General features: G+C 36.8%; 3 protein-coding genes across 3 annotated transcripts; 2 read left to right on the top strand and 1 right to left on the bottom strand.

The window, feature by feature from the left end:
* Positions 1-976: 976 nt before the first annotated feature.
* Positions 977-2,305, bottom strand: LOC147293847 (putative glutathione S-transferase). The gene is made up of 2 exons (XM_086234179.1): positions 1,984-2,305; positions 977-1,551 (listed from the first exon to the last, which is right to left on the bottom strand). The coding sequence occupies exons 1-2, from the start codon at positions 2,299-2,301 to the stop codon at positions 1,192-1,194; spliced, it is 678 nt and encodes a 225-aa protein (XP_086090305.1). The 5' UTR covers positions 2,302-2,305; the 3' UTR covers positions 977-1,191.
* A 355-nt stretch (positions 2,306-2,660) lies between these two features.
* On the top strand, positions 2,661-6,693 carry LOC147293846 (NAD(P)-linked oxidoreductase superfamily protein). Its single transcript, XM_086231946.1, has 7 exons — positions 2,661-3,092; positions 3,175-3,258; positions 3,375-3,535; positions 4,657-4,774; positions 5,073-5,208; positions 5,843-6,021; positions 6,283-6,693. The coding sequence occupies exons 1-7, from the start codon at positions 2,787-2,789 to the stop codon at positions 6,520-6,522; spliced, it is 1,224 nt and encodes a 407-aa protein (XP_086088072.1). The 5' UTR covers positions 2,661-2,786; the 3' UTR covers positions 6,523-6,693.
* Positions 6,694-8,631: 1,938 nt separating this feature from the next.
* Positions 8,632-15,604, top strand: LOC147293845 (PH, RCC1 and FYVE domains-containing protein 1-like). The gene is made up of 9 exons (XM_086231752.1): positions 8,632-8,694; positions 9,593-9,679; positions 9,944-10,033; positions 10,170-10,256; positions 10,344-10,445; positions 11,552-13,621; positions 13,743-13,889; positions 14,388-14,749; positions 15,141-15,604. Exons 1-9 carry the CDS (start codon positions 8,647-8,649, stop codon positions 15,352-15,354), a joined length of 3,207 nt encoding a protein of 1,068 aa, XP_086087878.1. The 5' UTR covers positions 8,632-8,646; the 3' UTR covers positions 15,355-15,604.

The following is a 15,604-nucleotide window of genomic DNA, read 5'->3' as shown; positions in this document are numbered from 1 at the left end:
AACCACCATATCAACCACGTACTGTAGCATATTTGTCCTTTTTTATGTGGATTTATGCATTAACTGATTAATTAACAATTTAGCAGATAAAAAATTAATTAACAATTGGAATACAACATTAAGGCATATATTTATTGTTTAATGCGATTGGATCGTGATCAACTCCATTGGATCTTCTTCATACCTTGATTACCTTCACCAATATTTGTCACCATTTTGTCATGCATTGATCACTTCCAATAGCAACTTTATTTTATCCTTAATTATTACTATTATTTCTTTCCCTTTTTCTAAATTAGACCGGTCAGAGACAGACAATCTACGCCGGGTCTAGGAGATTCACAATAAATTTTACCTCCTTTGCTGCCTAGTTCCAAGGGTTGAACTGGAAACTCGAACTCGGATGCCTGTATTTATAGCTACACCTCCGAACCAACTCCTCCAACACCTTGGAGTTTCTTTTCCTTTTTCAATGACATGGATTTGTATAAATTTGGATATAAAATACATAGAATAATTCTTCAATTCCTTAAATTAACACTTACAACTATAATTAAACAAGAAACACACCTACAATCAAATATATATTTAGGAAACGTTTGGCAATAGAAGCCTCATAATAAAATTTATTCTAAGAAACTAGTCATATATTAGCTATAATTTTTAAATTATTAAGAAATAAGTTGAAAATAAATTTAAACAAAGAAAGGTTCGTGTCCTTATAATTTAAAAATCTAAGAAACAAAAAGACCCCCCTGGCCTCTGCCCTACCCCTACTACCTCCCCATCTCAACCCGCATTGCTAGCCACAGGTAGTCGGCTGCCCCTCCCCCAACTCCCTTTTTCATAACAGAGACCTTAAGATGGTTTAGGATTTTGCTGGCTTCCAGATGGAAGAGTTTAAATCTAAGAAATTTTTTTGGGTGAAATGTTATTGAGCTAATCTTATCAAGTCTTAATCTTGACCCAAACCAATAACTAAGATTATCTTATGTGCGTTAAAGAAATTAGACGGGTTGAAATATTGAATAATATTACATGTATCACATTTATTGTAACATTTTTTTGGTTGAACATTTATTGTATCATTATTTCCAAAAAAGAAAACAACTCCAGTTCTTGGATGCTTCTCCTCTTTTGAATATTTAAGAGAGATATATGATATATATATATACTTATGCGCCCTTATTGCTAAATCTGTGTAGAGGTGTAATATTTTCTCCGGCCATGAAAGTAAACCAGCATTTTGTCTCGAGGAGGTAGGTTGTCCTTGATCAGAGGGTGGCTATGAAATTTGTTCATCCATGAAATGGTTGCAGGAAATTTCAGAGGGTCCAAAATCTGCATGGAACCTACTTCTTCCCAAACAGGCAGCCAGTAAGAGATCCACCCTATTGCAATGTCCAAATACCCAATGCTCTCCCCTCCCAAAACCTTCTTTCCCATCAGCTCTCCCTCTATGCGTTCCAAGGCTTCTATGGTTGAATTCAAAGCCTTTTCTTTTTCTTCTCCTATGTACACGATTAAAGCTCTATGTGCACCATTCAAAACCTATCTCGGGAGCAAGAAATTCAAATTAGTCAATATGGAGTTCAATATATAATCACAAAAACATTTGTACCAATTATTAATCTACTTTCTCATATTTATTTATGTAAGTAAACATTACCTTCGTCCAGGGCAGAGTTACATGTGACTATAGCAAAACTTAATGCGGTAATGTAATTGCAATTTTTTTTAATCAACAAGTACATTCATTTATAAAGTAGTTTTACTGCATTTAATTACTAGGTAAATTAAGTTGAAACAACCTAATGCTGGCATACTCACGAGTCTCGATCCTCTATATATTGATATTTTTTTTTAATATATATTTTTTGTGTTGATTTTGTGTTTATGTCTAAAATTGTTTGGTTTTAGACTTGTACATAAAGTTTTCTAAGTAAGCACAAAATTAACCAACACAGTTATTTGATTACTGACCTTCTCTTCAGCGAATTTAGCCCAGAATCGTACTGAGGCTCTTTCATAAGGATCTCGAGGCAGCAATGGCTTCTGTTTCCATGTCTCATCAATGTATTCAAGAATAATGTATGACTCGGCCACCACCTTGTGGCCATGAACCAGCACTGGAACCTTTTTGTGAACCGGGTTCAGTTGTAGAAGAAGAGGGCTCTGCTTGATGAAGATGTCTTCTTCTACATACTCATAATCAATACCCTTAAGCTTCAGAGCCCATTCCACTCTACGTGAAAATGGACTCACCCAAAACCCCAAAAGCTTAACCTCCTCGGATGCCATCAGATTCTAGTTCAATTAGATAATCATGGCTGTTGTTTGCTCTTATATATATATATATTTGTGCTGTTGTTTTTACTAGGAGACGCCATATTTGACTGAAAGGGAAAGGGAGTTGCGTAAACGTATCATATACTTCCATTATTTTTACTTTTTTAGAGGCCACGAACCCATAAATTTGGGGGTTGGGTGTCCAGAGATGAAGCTTTGGGTGTTCATAGAATTAGTCTATCTAGTTTCTTACACTGGGCTCTGATGCTATATGATCCATATGAGTCTATTGGGCCATTTAATCCAATTAATGAAGTCAGGCCCAAGTACCCAACTACCTCCCCTCGAAATCTAATTAAACGATTAGTGAGTTGAGACCAGAGTCACACAGTCTCACACTACTCTCACCTCCTCACAGAGCTTCATTTTGTAACGGTTGAATTCCGATAAGGCCGAGCAGCAACGGAGCAAGTCCCAGGAAGCTCTAATCTTCCGCCATGGCCTCGTCGGCCACCGTCTTTCTCTGCAACCACGCGGCAGCCGCAGCTCCGTGGCCACGTGGCAGCAGAACCAGGACCAGAAGCTTCCGGAGGCGGAGGAGCTCCGTGAAAGCAACTCTCAGTGCCGCACACGACCAGAAGACCGCGCTGCAGTACAGGAAACTCGGAGACTCCGACCTAGAAATCAGCGAAATCACTCTCGGGACGATGACATTCGGGGAGCAAAACACAGAGAAAGAAGCTCACGAAATTCTCTGCTACGCGTTCGAACATGGGATTAACGCATTGGACACTGCCGAGGCCGTAAGTACTTGGGAAATTACTGAACTGCCCTCAACATTCTTTGGTTCATTTCCGATTAAATTTTGAACCTTTGTTGTTGCAGTACCCGATTCCGATGAGGAAGGAGACACAGGGAAGCACTGATCTCTTTATTAGCAGCTGGCTCAAGTCTCAACCCCGTGATAAGGTATTTCATGGTCACTATTTCGTGAGTTCCACGCGAGATGATCAGTTAAGATAACAATACTCTATTCGTACTGATAAAACATACGGCTTAGCTCACTAGTATGTTTTGCAAATAAGGTGATTTTGGCAACCAAAGTATGTGGGTATTCAGAGAGGTCGAGTTATCTGCGTGACAATGCCAAAGTCTTGAGGGTGGATGCTGCAAACATTAGAGAAAGTGTGGAGAAAAGCCTTAAGCGCCTTGGGACAGATTACATTGATTTGTTACAAATTCATTGGTAAGTTCACTGACCAAACCCCATAAATGTACAAATTTACATGATATATTCTTAGCTGATTCTTAGCTGATTTAAGAGTGTTGAGAGTAATGTAGAGTAATGTGGAGTAATGTCCCACATCGGAAAACTAAAATTTAGCATATATGCTTATAAGGTCTTGGATCTCTCCACCCATTACCAATTGATTTTGAGTTGGATGCTCAAATTTTATTATGGTATCAAAGCATGGATAGTTATCCACGTGTAAGGCTAAACAGCCACACATGCTCCACTTCACCCAATACAATTTTACAATTTGTCCACGTGTTAGGCTCAAAATCTAGAACTTAGCATATGCACTTATAACGTCTTGAGCCTCTCCATTCATTGCCAATTAGTTTTGGATTAGATACTCAAATTTTATCAAAAAGTGTTTGCAATTTTTAATTACTTCTTTAATTTAACTGCAACACTGCAACTTGACATTGACTGCGCTTAAATAGCAAAGTTGTTTGTTTCTTGACCCATTTAGTACTATTTTGAATTAGATGTTTCTCTTAAGCTTCTTCTTAGCTCTACCATTTTATATGCATGAACTGGGATCACACTTTTCTATAAAACAAAGCAGAGTACCCTGGGAAGTGGGAAGGACTGCTTTTCATGCTTTTCCCTTTTTGTTTCACTTTTTTCTAATTGAGCAATCAAATCATTCTGTTCGAGGACCGTTTAGGTGCTAAATGGAAATTGGTCATGTGAGTATGTGACATTTATAATTTCATAAGAGCACTCTAGACATCATCGGACAAGTTTGCCAATTTTATGAATATTAAATGCACAAGGAAATCCATTGAGAAAAGTAAGTAGAGAATAATAATTTATTCTCTATTCTTTTTGTCTGAAAACCCTCCAAATTGATTCACAGTTCAGAAATCAAAGAATTTCTATTCATGAATCACTTAAATACAGTGGTAAAGGCAGATGAAGCAGTAAACCAACACTGCGGCTGCAAGGCATCCAATTTGTCTCATGATATGTTGGAATGGCACGTTAACATGTTTGTCTTCACTTTTCAGAAAAGAATCTGGATCTTAATTAATTTAAGGTGTTGGGTTTATGAAAATTAAGTGTTTTGTTTAATCCAGGCCAGATCGCTATGTGGCACTATTTGGTGAGTATTCTTATGATCCTTCAAAATGGAGGCCGAGTGTGCCATTCGTGGAGCAACTGAAGGCTTTTCAAGAACTTATTGATGAAGGAAAGGTAACAACTATGCAAACCAATGATGTAAATTGAAAAAAGTAGCATCATTATCATAGTGCTCTTAAGTTTAGGTATTTAAGTGAACTCCAAGTGGCAACTGCAATTATCTGGATGGAACATATTTGGGTATATCAGTAGGCACACTTATAACTGGAAGAAAAGTGAACCTTGAATTGTAAATTCTGGGATGATTCATGATTGTTGTTAAATAAACCAAGTGTCATATGTTCTGTATATCTGCTTGATGTCTCTAAGCTCCTTTAACTTACATGATATAGAATCCTTTTGAACCGTGTAGGTACGCTACATTGGTGTTTCCAATGAGACTTCATATGGAGTGATGGAGTTTGTACATACAGCTAAAGTTGAAGGACTACCAAAGATCGTCAGTATCCAAAACAATTACAGTCTGCTAGTTAGAAGTCGTTTTGAAGGTAAGCCAAATTCTGATGCTATGAGTAGAAGATTCAAAGATTACCTTTCTTCAGGGTAATATTAATAAGCTTGCCAAGTACTGTTGATATTTCTCTTTTAAATGGTTATTGGTTTGACAGGTTATCCATGGTGATGAATAGGCTACTTGGTACATCAGATTATGTTTTTGAAATACTCTGATTTATCTAAAATCGTAAGGGGATATGTCTTGATTTTCTGTGATTACTAATTTACAATCTAGGTCCTTTGACCCACAATTTAATTGAACAATATGATTTCAGTTAGATGTATGCCTGTCTGTTATTTTGTTTGTCTGTCTTTAACTAATCTTTGCTAAACTTGTTTTTTTTTTTTTTTTTTGGCCATTTGCTAAACTTGTTTAAATTAGGAGATTGGACTTGTTCGAGTGCTAAGTTATATCTGCTTCACCTATATCCTCTCTTTATATTGGATGTCGATATGGTTGGGCTGTGTATCCAACCTGTTTCTTTTAGTGGTCTGCACCAATGTTGTGTATTGACACTGGACAGTGAGATGTTTATGATGCTGTGTTTACCTTTTCCTTCCCTGTTTTTCTTATGTTAGTCTCTTATCTTGAAGGAGTTTGTAAATCTATTACTTGATTATTTGCAGTTGATCTTGTTGAAGTTTGCCACCCACAAAATTGCAACATTGGCTTACTAGCTTTTTCCCCACTGGCTGGTGGAGCTCTGTCTGGAAAGTACATAGATATCAATTCCGAAGCAGCCAAAAAAGGGAGGCTGAACCTCTTCCCTGGCTACATGGAAAGATATAACAAATCTATTGCCAGGGTATGTTACTATCTCAGATGCCTTGGAGTTGGGGATATGTAAATCATGTAGAACATGGCTAAATTCAAATTTAACACCAAATAACATGGACAACATGGGCTCATTTGGGAAGAACGATTTCAAATCTATTGATTTAGTTAATATTAAGGACCAGTCATTTGGGTGGTGATGAGTTTATGTTCTGAATGTTAGATTGCTGGGGAAAATTTCCATTACAGCTTGTTGGTTGCCTGCCTTAATGTTACTTATTTCTGTATTCAGGAAGCAACAATAAAGTATATCGAGATAGCCGAGAAGCATGGGATAACTCCAGTTCAGCTTGCACTTGGATTCGCTCGGGACCGGCCATTTGTGACGAGTTCAATCATTGGTGCAACATCTGTCGACCAACTGAAAGAAGATATTGATGCCTTTCTGTTGACTGAGCGGCCTTTGCCACCAGAGCTGGTGGCTGATATTGAAAGTCTTTTCAAGAGATACAAAGATCCTGCCATTCTTTGAACAATATAGCCTAGAAAGTATAATTATTATTTTCTTCTTGACACATCTAATTTATATGAAGATCAAAGGTCAATGATGTTCATACCCCTTGTTTTACCTGGGGACTTTCGATTTTGCAATGACCAACTAAACATCAGATTAACGAAGCTTCATCTTGCCCTTTTTGGATTACTGTGTATCTTTCTAGTTTCTTTTTTTTTTTTCTCTAATTTGCATACAAGTTTCAACAATATTATTGGGGGAACAATACTTGGGTCACCCCACCCCCCCCCCCTAAATTTTGATTTCGGTAATGCCGGTACATAATCGGAATCGTTCACTTTTTAGATCACTTATTATAGATCTTCTATATACTAAATCAGAAATCGTTTGGTTATATAACTGTTGTCGATTAAATAAAAAAAAAATCACTCTTTAATTAAAAACTATTTATTTATTTTATTTAATTAACAATAGTTATATTAGGGGTGAGCACGGTACGGTATGAGACGGTATGAGCCTCATACCGATACTATACTGAAATTTTTATTCAGTACGGTATGAACATTTTTAAAACTAATACCATACCATATCAGTGTTCTATAAATTCGGTATGATTCAGTATGGTTTCAGTATGTGCCAATATTTAAAACTTTTTTTTTTTGTCAAAAAACAACATTTAACAACCAAAAAGACATACTGTCAATCCCTTGCACTTTTATTCTTACATATTAATTGTCAATCATTTATTAGTAATTGTCTAACTCTAATCTAATATTCTTACATATTAGGTTAGTTAACTTTTTTACCCAAATGTCGCTGGGGATTGGGAATTCGATGTGGGCAAGTCTACTATAGTCTATAGACTTGCCCAAATAGTCATTAATATGGCGACACCTAATTAAAAGAATGTTAAATAATTAAATTAAATATAATTCGGTATGGTACGGTATATTACGGTATTGAAAGTTTCATATCGATATCATACCGATTTTGAATCGGTACGGTATGTAATCGGTATTGTTTTTCGGCATAAAATTGACACGGTACAAATAGTATAGGTTCGGTTTCGGTATTTCGATTTCAAATGCCCATCCCTAAGTTATATAATTAAACGATTTCCGATTGATTTGATTTTTTGTAGAGATGATCTTTAATATATTATCTAAAAAGTGAACGGTTCTGGTCATACACCGACATTGCTGAAATCAAAATTTGAAAAGGTGAAATAATCTTGAGGTACCCTCAAAAGGTGACCCAAGTATTGGTCTTATTGGGGACTCATGTCTTTGGACCTATTTATTATTGTTTTAGTCAGTCATGTCATTTATAAGTTTGTGTCAAATAAGAGAATAAGGACACGTGGTATCACACTTAGAGAGAGAGAGAAGATACCACTTGTTTCTTTCACAAGGACATGTAAGTTTTTCCCATCAAGTAATGTTAATATGGTGTTGAGTTCGACACGTGTTAACATATTATACTGAAAATTGTACCCTTAGCTGCAAAATTTTCTTTAAACAATGTATTTTGTGTTAATCTTTTATTTTTGAAAAGTAGTTTGTTTCGTTGGTGGACGTGGAGGAAGAGAAAGGAGTCGCGCCAATATCTCACCCCCCTTTCTTTTGAGCTGCAAACTTCCCTAAACATGTGATCGCTTACTGCCCTCTCATTTCGACTCTCTCTCTCTCTCTCTCTCTCTCTCTCTCTCTCTCTCTCTCTCTCTCTCTCATTCTCTCTCTCTCTGACTCTCTCTCTCTGATCGATCTGCCAATTTGCAAAACCCAATTCGCTCAGACACCCAGAAACTCAATATTCACATCTTCTGTAAAATTTCATGGTGAATATAATGTGGGTTCGTTTCCCTTGACATTTCTTCATGTGGGTCACTTCGCGGTTCGAAAAAAGCTATCAATTTCGAGAAGTTGGCGTTTAATCGGGGTTTCGAAGTTTCGAAATGTACATGGTATTTGTTCCTTAGCATTCTTATTTTGTTATAAGGATTACTGGGAATTTTGATGAGAGGCCAAAGTAGAAGAAAGCATATGCATCTATGAAGACTGGGGAAGGGAATTTGCCGATGCAGTTGTCGGTCGAGCTTGCTTGTTCTTCGGCGCTTAATTCCTTACGAGAGTTTCAGATGGAATGGCAGATCCTGTTAGCTATGGGAATCATGAGCGTGATATTGAGCAAGTCAGTTTCCCTATCACTGCCCTCTTTCTTTTTTCCTGAAATTTTTGGGTCTTTGTTTGCCTAGAAAACAGAGTGGCCCATACAAATACAATTTTTGGGTTTTGCCCTATTCAGTTTATTTGTGAAAAGAGGTTGTGTTGTTTTTATCAGCAATGATAAAATTATAATTATGTTATGTAGATCATGTGGTTGTCAAATAATGCATAGAAACCCAGATATGATAGTTTTAGAAGTCAAAGCATATGTACCATGGGAATAATACAAACATAATGATAACAAAAACCTTTTTTTTTTTTTTTTTTGGTACAAAGGAGGTCGTAGGGGCGGGGAGGTTCGAATTTTGGCCTTGGATGTGTGGGGGTAAATGTTCTCTACCATTAGAACTACAGCCCCCACAATGCTAATAAAAACTTAGACTATAGGACAACAATATAATTATAAATGTCATCTTTCCCTTAGTTTGCAACTAATGATGGATGACATAGGGAAGAAAGATACTTAGAAATGTGAATGTTGAACTGATGAATTGATGCACTACACATTCAAAAAGGACAAAAAAAAAAAAAAACAAACAAAAAGAGGAAGGTGTAACTAGCATCTATATGTACTTGAATGTTGATGTAAATGGCCCTTTTTCTCATGTATGGAGAAGCCTTCTCTTAAGTTACCTGCATTACTCAAACAATTTGTCTCTTAATACTGGATTTGAGAAGGGAATTATGAAAAGCCAACTTCATGGTAGGAATTTAGTATCTGGCAATGAAATATTTTGTCTGCATTTTCATAAAGACTGCAGTCTTTCAACACCATCACTTTTATTTGGTTAAATCTATTTGCTTTAAAAAAGGTACCCAGTTAAATCAATGTTTATCCCCTAATATTTCTCCCTCTTATGAAGGCACTCATTGCATTAAAAAAAGGTACCCAGTTAATCAAGTATAGCCGGAAAGGGAAGCCAAAGCTTTGTCCATTCAGAATTTCTACGGTGAGCTATTTCCTATACAGTAGGGATATTGAATATATATATATATATATATTTTTTTTTATACCAATGCATTTTTCATGTTACACATTCTGCCCATTTAGTTATTCCTGGCTTGTGCCATGTATCTTGGTGGCTCTGTACACATATATTTTGTATTGAGCAACTAACTTTTTCATCTATCTATCAGTGCATCTCCTTGGATAATTATTAATTTATTATATATCTCCACCGCTTGAATGATTTCAATTTTAGTATTATTAACAGGATGAAACTACTCTAATCTGGTTATCACATGGAGAAGAGCGAACTTTGAAATTATCTACTGTCTCGCGACTTATCCCTGGACAGAGAACAGTGAGTTAAATACCCCACTCCTATGAGCTATTGATATTATAGATTCCAGTTCTCTGGTCCTGCATTTCAATATAATTTTGAGCTACTTTTGTTTCCTAGTTGACAGAATATAAATACTCTTACTGTTTATTTATAGGCTGTGTTTAGAAGATATTTGCGCCCAGAAAAGGATTACTTGTCATTTTCTCTTCTATATAATAACGGTGAACGATCACTTGATCTGGTCAGTAAAATCAAGAAATATTAGTTTCAAGTTTTTCTATTATGGTTAGTTAGATGAAAAGTTTACATCCAGTAATCATCTTTATAGATCTGCAAGGACAAAGCTGACACAGAGGTCTGGTTTGCTGGCCTTAAGGCGTTAATTTCTTCAGGACAGCGTAACAGACGTACTAAGAGTGATATTTCTGATGTAAGTTTCTCTTTTAAGAAAATGAATTCTTGAAGTTTTATGTTTATTCTTGCTCTTTTTGTCTCTCAGTTCTTGTTCATTTTGCACAAATGAGTTTGCAACAATTCTCGAATTCTTTCCCTTATTTTGTGACATTAATTACTACTTTAAATCTGTAGTACTAGTGGAGTATGTAAGCCTTTGAATTAATATTGATGTTTGATTGGTTAATTTAGTAAAGAGTATACAAGGTTAGTTGATCTTCCCCCTCAAAAAGGGCTTAATGTTTTTCATGAATTACTTTAGATGGTTGAAAATATCTGCTCCATAGTTGTCTGACAACCCTTTTACATTTCTTAGGAAATTGGTTGTCTTTTATTCATATATTTACTAAATTATATGGTTTGCAGATTTGTTTTGGCAATTGTTTTGAACATGAATGCAGTTATTAATGTAGTATCCATAGTTCAACCTTGAAGAGATCTTCTCTTCTCAACTATGAATAACATTACTGCATTAATAACTGAATTCATGTTCAATTCAATTGAAAACACCTATCTACAAACCATATATAATACAAATATAATAAGAAAAGACAACTAATTCCCTAAGGGATATGAAACAGTTGTCTGACAACTTTGGAGCAGATAATTCTCAGCCATAGTACAACTTTTAACTTTTTAAGAGGTCTTCTCATTGTCAAGAATTAGATCAGTATGGGCAGTCCAGAAATTGCAGCATGAAACTTGGCCCTTTCAGCTTACAGGAGCATTAATTCTTCTTGTGGATAAGTTTTAAAATATGGAGCTGCCGAAATTTAAATTACAAAATTGAAAGGATAATTGAAAAGCCATGAAACCTGTGACCAAATATATGAATTGAAGTTTTTCTATGATATAAATTATATAGAAAATAACAAATTATTAGACTATATGGTACAATAGTGTACATTGTGATGTAATTAATTTCTACCATTAGTGCATTAATATATTGATTGTTTCCTTCACACAAGTCATGCATTATGAGAAACTGTTATCACTCGTTCACAAAATGAATGTTACCCAATTGACTTGGTCTACTCAGAATTATTCTGTGTTATCCAATCACGTTGTTTGTTTTTATTTCAGCTGCATGAAATTGACAGCGTTAATGGTCGTCCGTTTGGTGCGACCATAGAGTACACTTCAAGCGCTGCCCGTGGTAGGGTGTCAGTTGATTCTCGTGAATCAGTAAGTTTGGCAAGCTCAGATGTGGGTTCAGAACGTGCAAATATGCAACTAAGAACAAGTGCAGGAGATGGTTTTCGAATTAGTGTTTCAAGCACTCCTAGCTGTTCAAGTGGAGGGTCTGGACCTGATGACATAGAATCACTAGGAGATGTTTATGTGTGGGGAGAGATCTGGTCTGATGGAAATGTACCTGATGCATCTGCGTCAATCGGTACAAATACTGATGTGCTGATTCCAAAGCCCTTGGAGTCGAATGTTGTTCTTGATGTTCATCAGATTGCTTCTGGTGTGCGTCATGTTGCTCTTGTAACAAGGCAAGGTGAGGTTTTCACCTGGGGAGAGGAATCCGGTGGAAGACTTGGTCACGGGATTGATAAAGACTTTAGTCGTCCTCGCCTTGTTGAGTTCCTGGCAATTAATAATGTAGATTTTGTTGCATGTGGTGAGTATCACTCATGTGCTGTATCTACGTCTGGTGATTTATTTACTTGGGGTGATGGTACACATAATGCTGGACTTCTTGGTCATGGAACTGATGTTAGCCACTGGATACCTAAAAGGGTTACTGGTCCTTTAGAAGGACTTCAGGTTCTGTCTGTTGCATGTGGCACATGGCATTCAGCTTTGGCAACTGCCAATGGGAAATTGTTTACATTTGGAGATGGAACATTTGGTGTTTTGGGGCATGGAGACCGAGAGAGTGTTCCATATCCAAGGGAAGTACAGTTATTGAGTGGACTAAAGACTATAAAAGTAGCATGCGGAGTTTGGCATACTGCAGCTATTGTAGAAGTTATGGGACAGTCTGGTGTAAATGCTTCATCTAGAAAGTTGTTCACCTGGGGTGATGGTGACAAACATCGTTTGGGTCATGGAAGCAAGGAAACTTATCTTCTTCCCACCTGTGTCTCTTCACTCATTGACTATAATTTCCACCAGCTAGCATGTGGACACACTATGACTATTGCCCTCACCACATCAGGTCATGTGTTTACCATGGGTGGTACTGCATATGGTCAGCTAGGCAATCCATCTTCTGATGGAAAAGTACCTTGCTTAGTACAGGATAAATTAGTGGGTGAATTTGTTGAAGAAATAGCATGTGGGGCATATCATGTTGCTGTCTTGACATCAAGAAGTGAAGTACTCACTTGGGGAAGAGGTGCTAATGGAAGACTGGGACATGGGGACACTGAAGACCGCAGAACTCCAACTTTGGTTGAAGCTCTCAAAGATAGGCATGTGAAAAGCATATCATGTGGCTCAAACTTTACGTCAAGTATATGCCTCCATAAGTGGGTCTCTGGAGCTGATCAATCAGTTTGCTCAGGTTGTCGGCAGGCATTTGGTTTTACTAGAAAGAGGCATAATTGTTATAATTGTGGACTGGTTCATTGCCATGCTTGTAGTTCCAAAAAAGCACTGAGGGCAGCATTGGCCCCCACTCCTGGCAAACCACATCGTGTATGTGATGCTTGTTACGTGAAACTTAAAGCTGCCGAGGCCAGTTATTCTTCAAATGTTAGTAGAAGAGGTACAATCACCCGTTCAATGGATAGCAGGGAGTTTCTAAACAGGGGAGAGGTGAGATCTTCAAGGGTTCTGCTTTCTCCCACTATAGAACCTGTCAAATATCTTGAGATCAAGTCGGCAAAGCCTGGGGCCAGATCTGAATCTCCTTCTATAGTCAGGGCTTCCCAAGTTCCATCCCTTTTACAACTAAAAGATATTGCATTTCCAAGTTCATTGAGTGCTCTTCAAAATGCTTTGAAGCCTGTTATGCCAACATCGCCTCATCCCACTGTAAATTCAAGACCTACTTCACCATATTCAAGATCTTCTTCACCATATTCAAGAAGACCAAGCCCTCCACGGTGTGCAACTCCTATATTTTCTAGGAGTGTTATTGACAGTCTTAAGAGGACAAATGACATGCTGACTCAAGAAGTATCAAAGTTGCAAAGCCAAGTACTAGTTTTACACCTTTTGTACATAAACATTCTTGTTTGCATCATTATATTGATTTGTACTATAGAAATTTCATAACCAAGAAGCTTTCTCTCAGTAAAATTTCCTCTCTTCACTTCAGGTTAAAGGTCTAAAGCAGAAGTGTGATGCTCAAGATGTGGAGATACAGAAACTACATAAAAATGCTAAAGAAGCTGGGCCGTTAGCTGTAGAAAAATCTTCCAAGGGCAGAGCTGCCAAGGAACTTGTCAAGTCTCTCACAGAACAGGTTTCTAAAATTTACTCAATATTCCAAATGTCATTTTTTCTAACAGCTCACATTGTACAGAAGATGGTCCTGGCAAAAGCACAGTGGTAATGTCATCGTAACATTAATAATTAAGAATGTTAGATAAGGTTTCCTATATGTATAATGTACACAGAAAATTGTTTACTTATAATGCCTGCAAATTGGTTCTGTATCTGAAATATTTTAATCCAGAAAATGATAGATATAAGGACCATTGTTTTATTATGTAGTATATACACTGATACAAATGATTTGACAAGTAATAGAAAGAATTTGAATAGGTATTATAATCATAGGGTAAATTAGCTTTTCAATAAAGCAAAATCTTTGTGGCACAAACTGTATCATTGACAGGACTACAATGACATGGGAAAAAAAAAAAATCATCTGCTCTTTTTATGCCCCCCGCCCCAATTGATTCAGTTATTGTTGAAATATGTTTTTATTTGTGCTTGTGGTCCTTTCTTTATTGTGCAGATAAAGGAATTAGCAGAGAAGCTTCCTCCTGAGGTTTCCAGCAGTGAAACCTTCAAAGCATTGCATGCCCAAGCTGAAGATTTTATAAAGGCACATAGACCAAGCTTAGAGCCTGACCAACAAAAAGCAGGTGGTAAAACTTCCATGGTTGTTGAGTCTTCTAAAATGGAAGACAACAGAGTGGAAGACCAAGTAGAGGCTGAACATCAAAACAGCTCAGAAAATCCCCCGAGATCACCCGAATCATCAAAAATGAGGTCTGCAAGTCAAAAGGAAATCATTGAACAATTTGAACCGGGTGTTTATGTAACTCTTCTTCAACTACGAAATGGTGCTAGGGTTTTCAGGCGTGTTAAATTCAGGTAAATATTTGATCTTACAAAATTCAGTAGTTAGAAATCTGCACCTACATGTACATAGAAGCACAGATACTGATTGAAGCAAGACTTTTCTATTATTATTAACTAAAAATCCATTTTATTTTAAGGTTCTCATTATTTGCGTGTAAACCATTGCAGTTTCTTTGTCACAAAAAAGAAATTCATATATTGATTTATCATAAATAGTTCTTCTTCAACACACATGTGACTAAGTTCCTCTTTTGTAGGAGTCACATTGTCTGTGCCTGCATGTTTCATTCATTTCATAAGTTAGTTAAGTATTATGATACTGCAATGCACCCTAAAGTCTTCAGTCATTTATATACTGTTCTCTTGTAATTTTCTTGCACCTAATCTCCAATATTTTTTGCAGTAAACGAAAGTTTAGTTCGCAACAGGCAGAAGAATGGTGGACTAATAACAAAGATAGGCTGCTTAGGAGATACAGTCAAGCAAAGGCAAGTCCTGCTCCAAGTGTACCAACCAGCACTCCAGTAGTACCCACTCCAAGTGAATCAACCAGCACTCCAGAAGTTCCTGCTCCTGCTGAGGAAAACAGTGAGGCAGCCTCACCTTCCCAGACATAGTTTCATAACTTAGTCTCTTGATTTCAGTATGGTATAGAAAGTGGGTAAGTAGGATCAAGAATCTGCTTTAGAATCGCAGTGTATGAATCAGCTAGGTGTAAACTGTAAACATATCTTTGTTTGGAACAAATTAGAGAACCTTTTTGCTAGTGGAATGATAGATATGAGTTCTACTTCATCATAAAAAATGAGCATACTCATACTTAGAGGGACAGGAGAGTTATGGCATAAAAGCTTCATTGTGGCATTA

Source organism: Dryas octopetala, chromosome 2 (genome assembly GCF_963921425.1).
Source record: "Dryas octopetala chromosome 2, drDryOcto1.1, whole genome shotgun sequence".
Taxonomy (NCBI): domain Eukaryota; kingdom Viridiplantae; phylum Streptophyta; class Magnoliopsida; order Rosales; family Rosaceae; genus Dryas; species Dryas octopetala.
This window is presented reverse-complemented; position numbering and strand designations above follow the sequence as displayed.

What these genes read in the sequence shown, in the direction of transcription:
- LOC147293846 (XM_086231946.1), top strand. Translation starts at nt 2,787, where the DNA reads ATGGCCTCGTCGGCCACCGTCTTTCTCTGCAACCACGCGGCAGCCGCA. An exon ending in CATTGGACACTGCCGAGGCC is followed by an intron (nt 3,093 to 3,174) that starts GTAAGTACTTGG and finishes TTGTTGTTGCAG; the next exon opens with TACCCGATTCCGATGAGGAA. An exon ending in GATTTGTTACAAATTCATTG is followed by an intron (nt 3,536 to 4,656) that starts GTAAGTTCACTG and finishes TGTTTAATCCAG; the next exon opens with GCCAGATCGCTATGTGGCAC.
- LOC147293847 (XM_086234179.1), bottom strand. Translation starts at nt 2,301, where the DNA reads ATGGCATCCGAGGAGGTTAAGCTTTTGGGGTTTTGGGTGAGTCCATTT. An exon ending in CTAAATTCGCTGAAGAGAAG is followed by an intron (nt 1,552 to 1,983) that starts GTCAGTAATCAA and finishes CTCCCGAGATAG; the next exon opens with GTTTTGAATGGTGCACATAG.
- LOC147293845 (XM_086231752.1), top strand. Translation starts at nt 8,647, where the DNA reads ATGGCAGATCCTGTTAGCTATGGGAATCATGAGCGTGATATTGAGCAA. An exon ending in TTATCCCTGGACAGAGAACA is followed by an intron (nt 10,034 to 10,169) that starts GTGAGTTAAATA and finishes GTTTATTTATAG; the next exon opens with GCTGTGTTTAGAAGATATTT. An exon ending in TCAAGTCTCTCACAGAACAG is followed by an intron (nt 13,890 to 14,387) that starts GTTTCTAAAATT and finishes TTTATTGTGCAG; the next exon opens with ATAAAGGAATTAGCAGAGAA.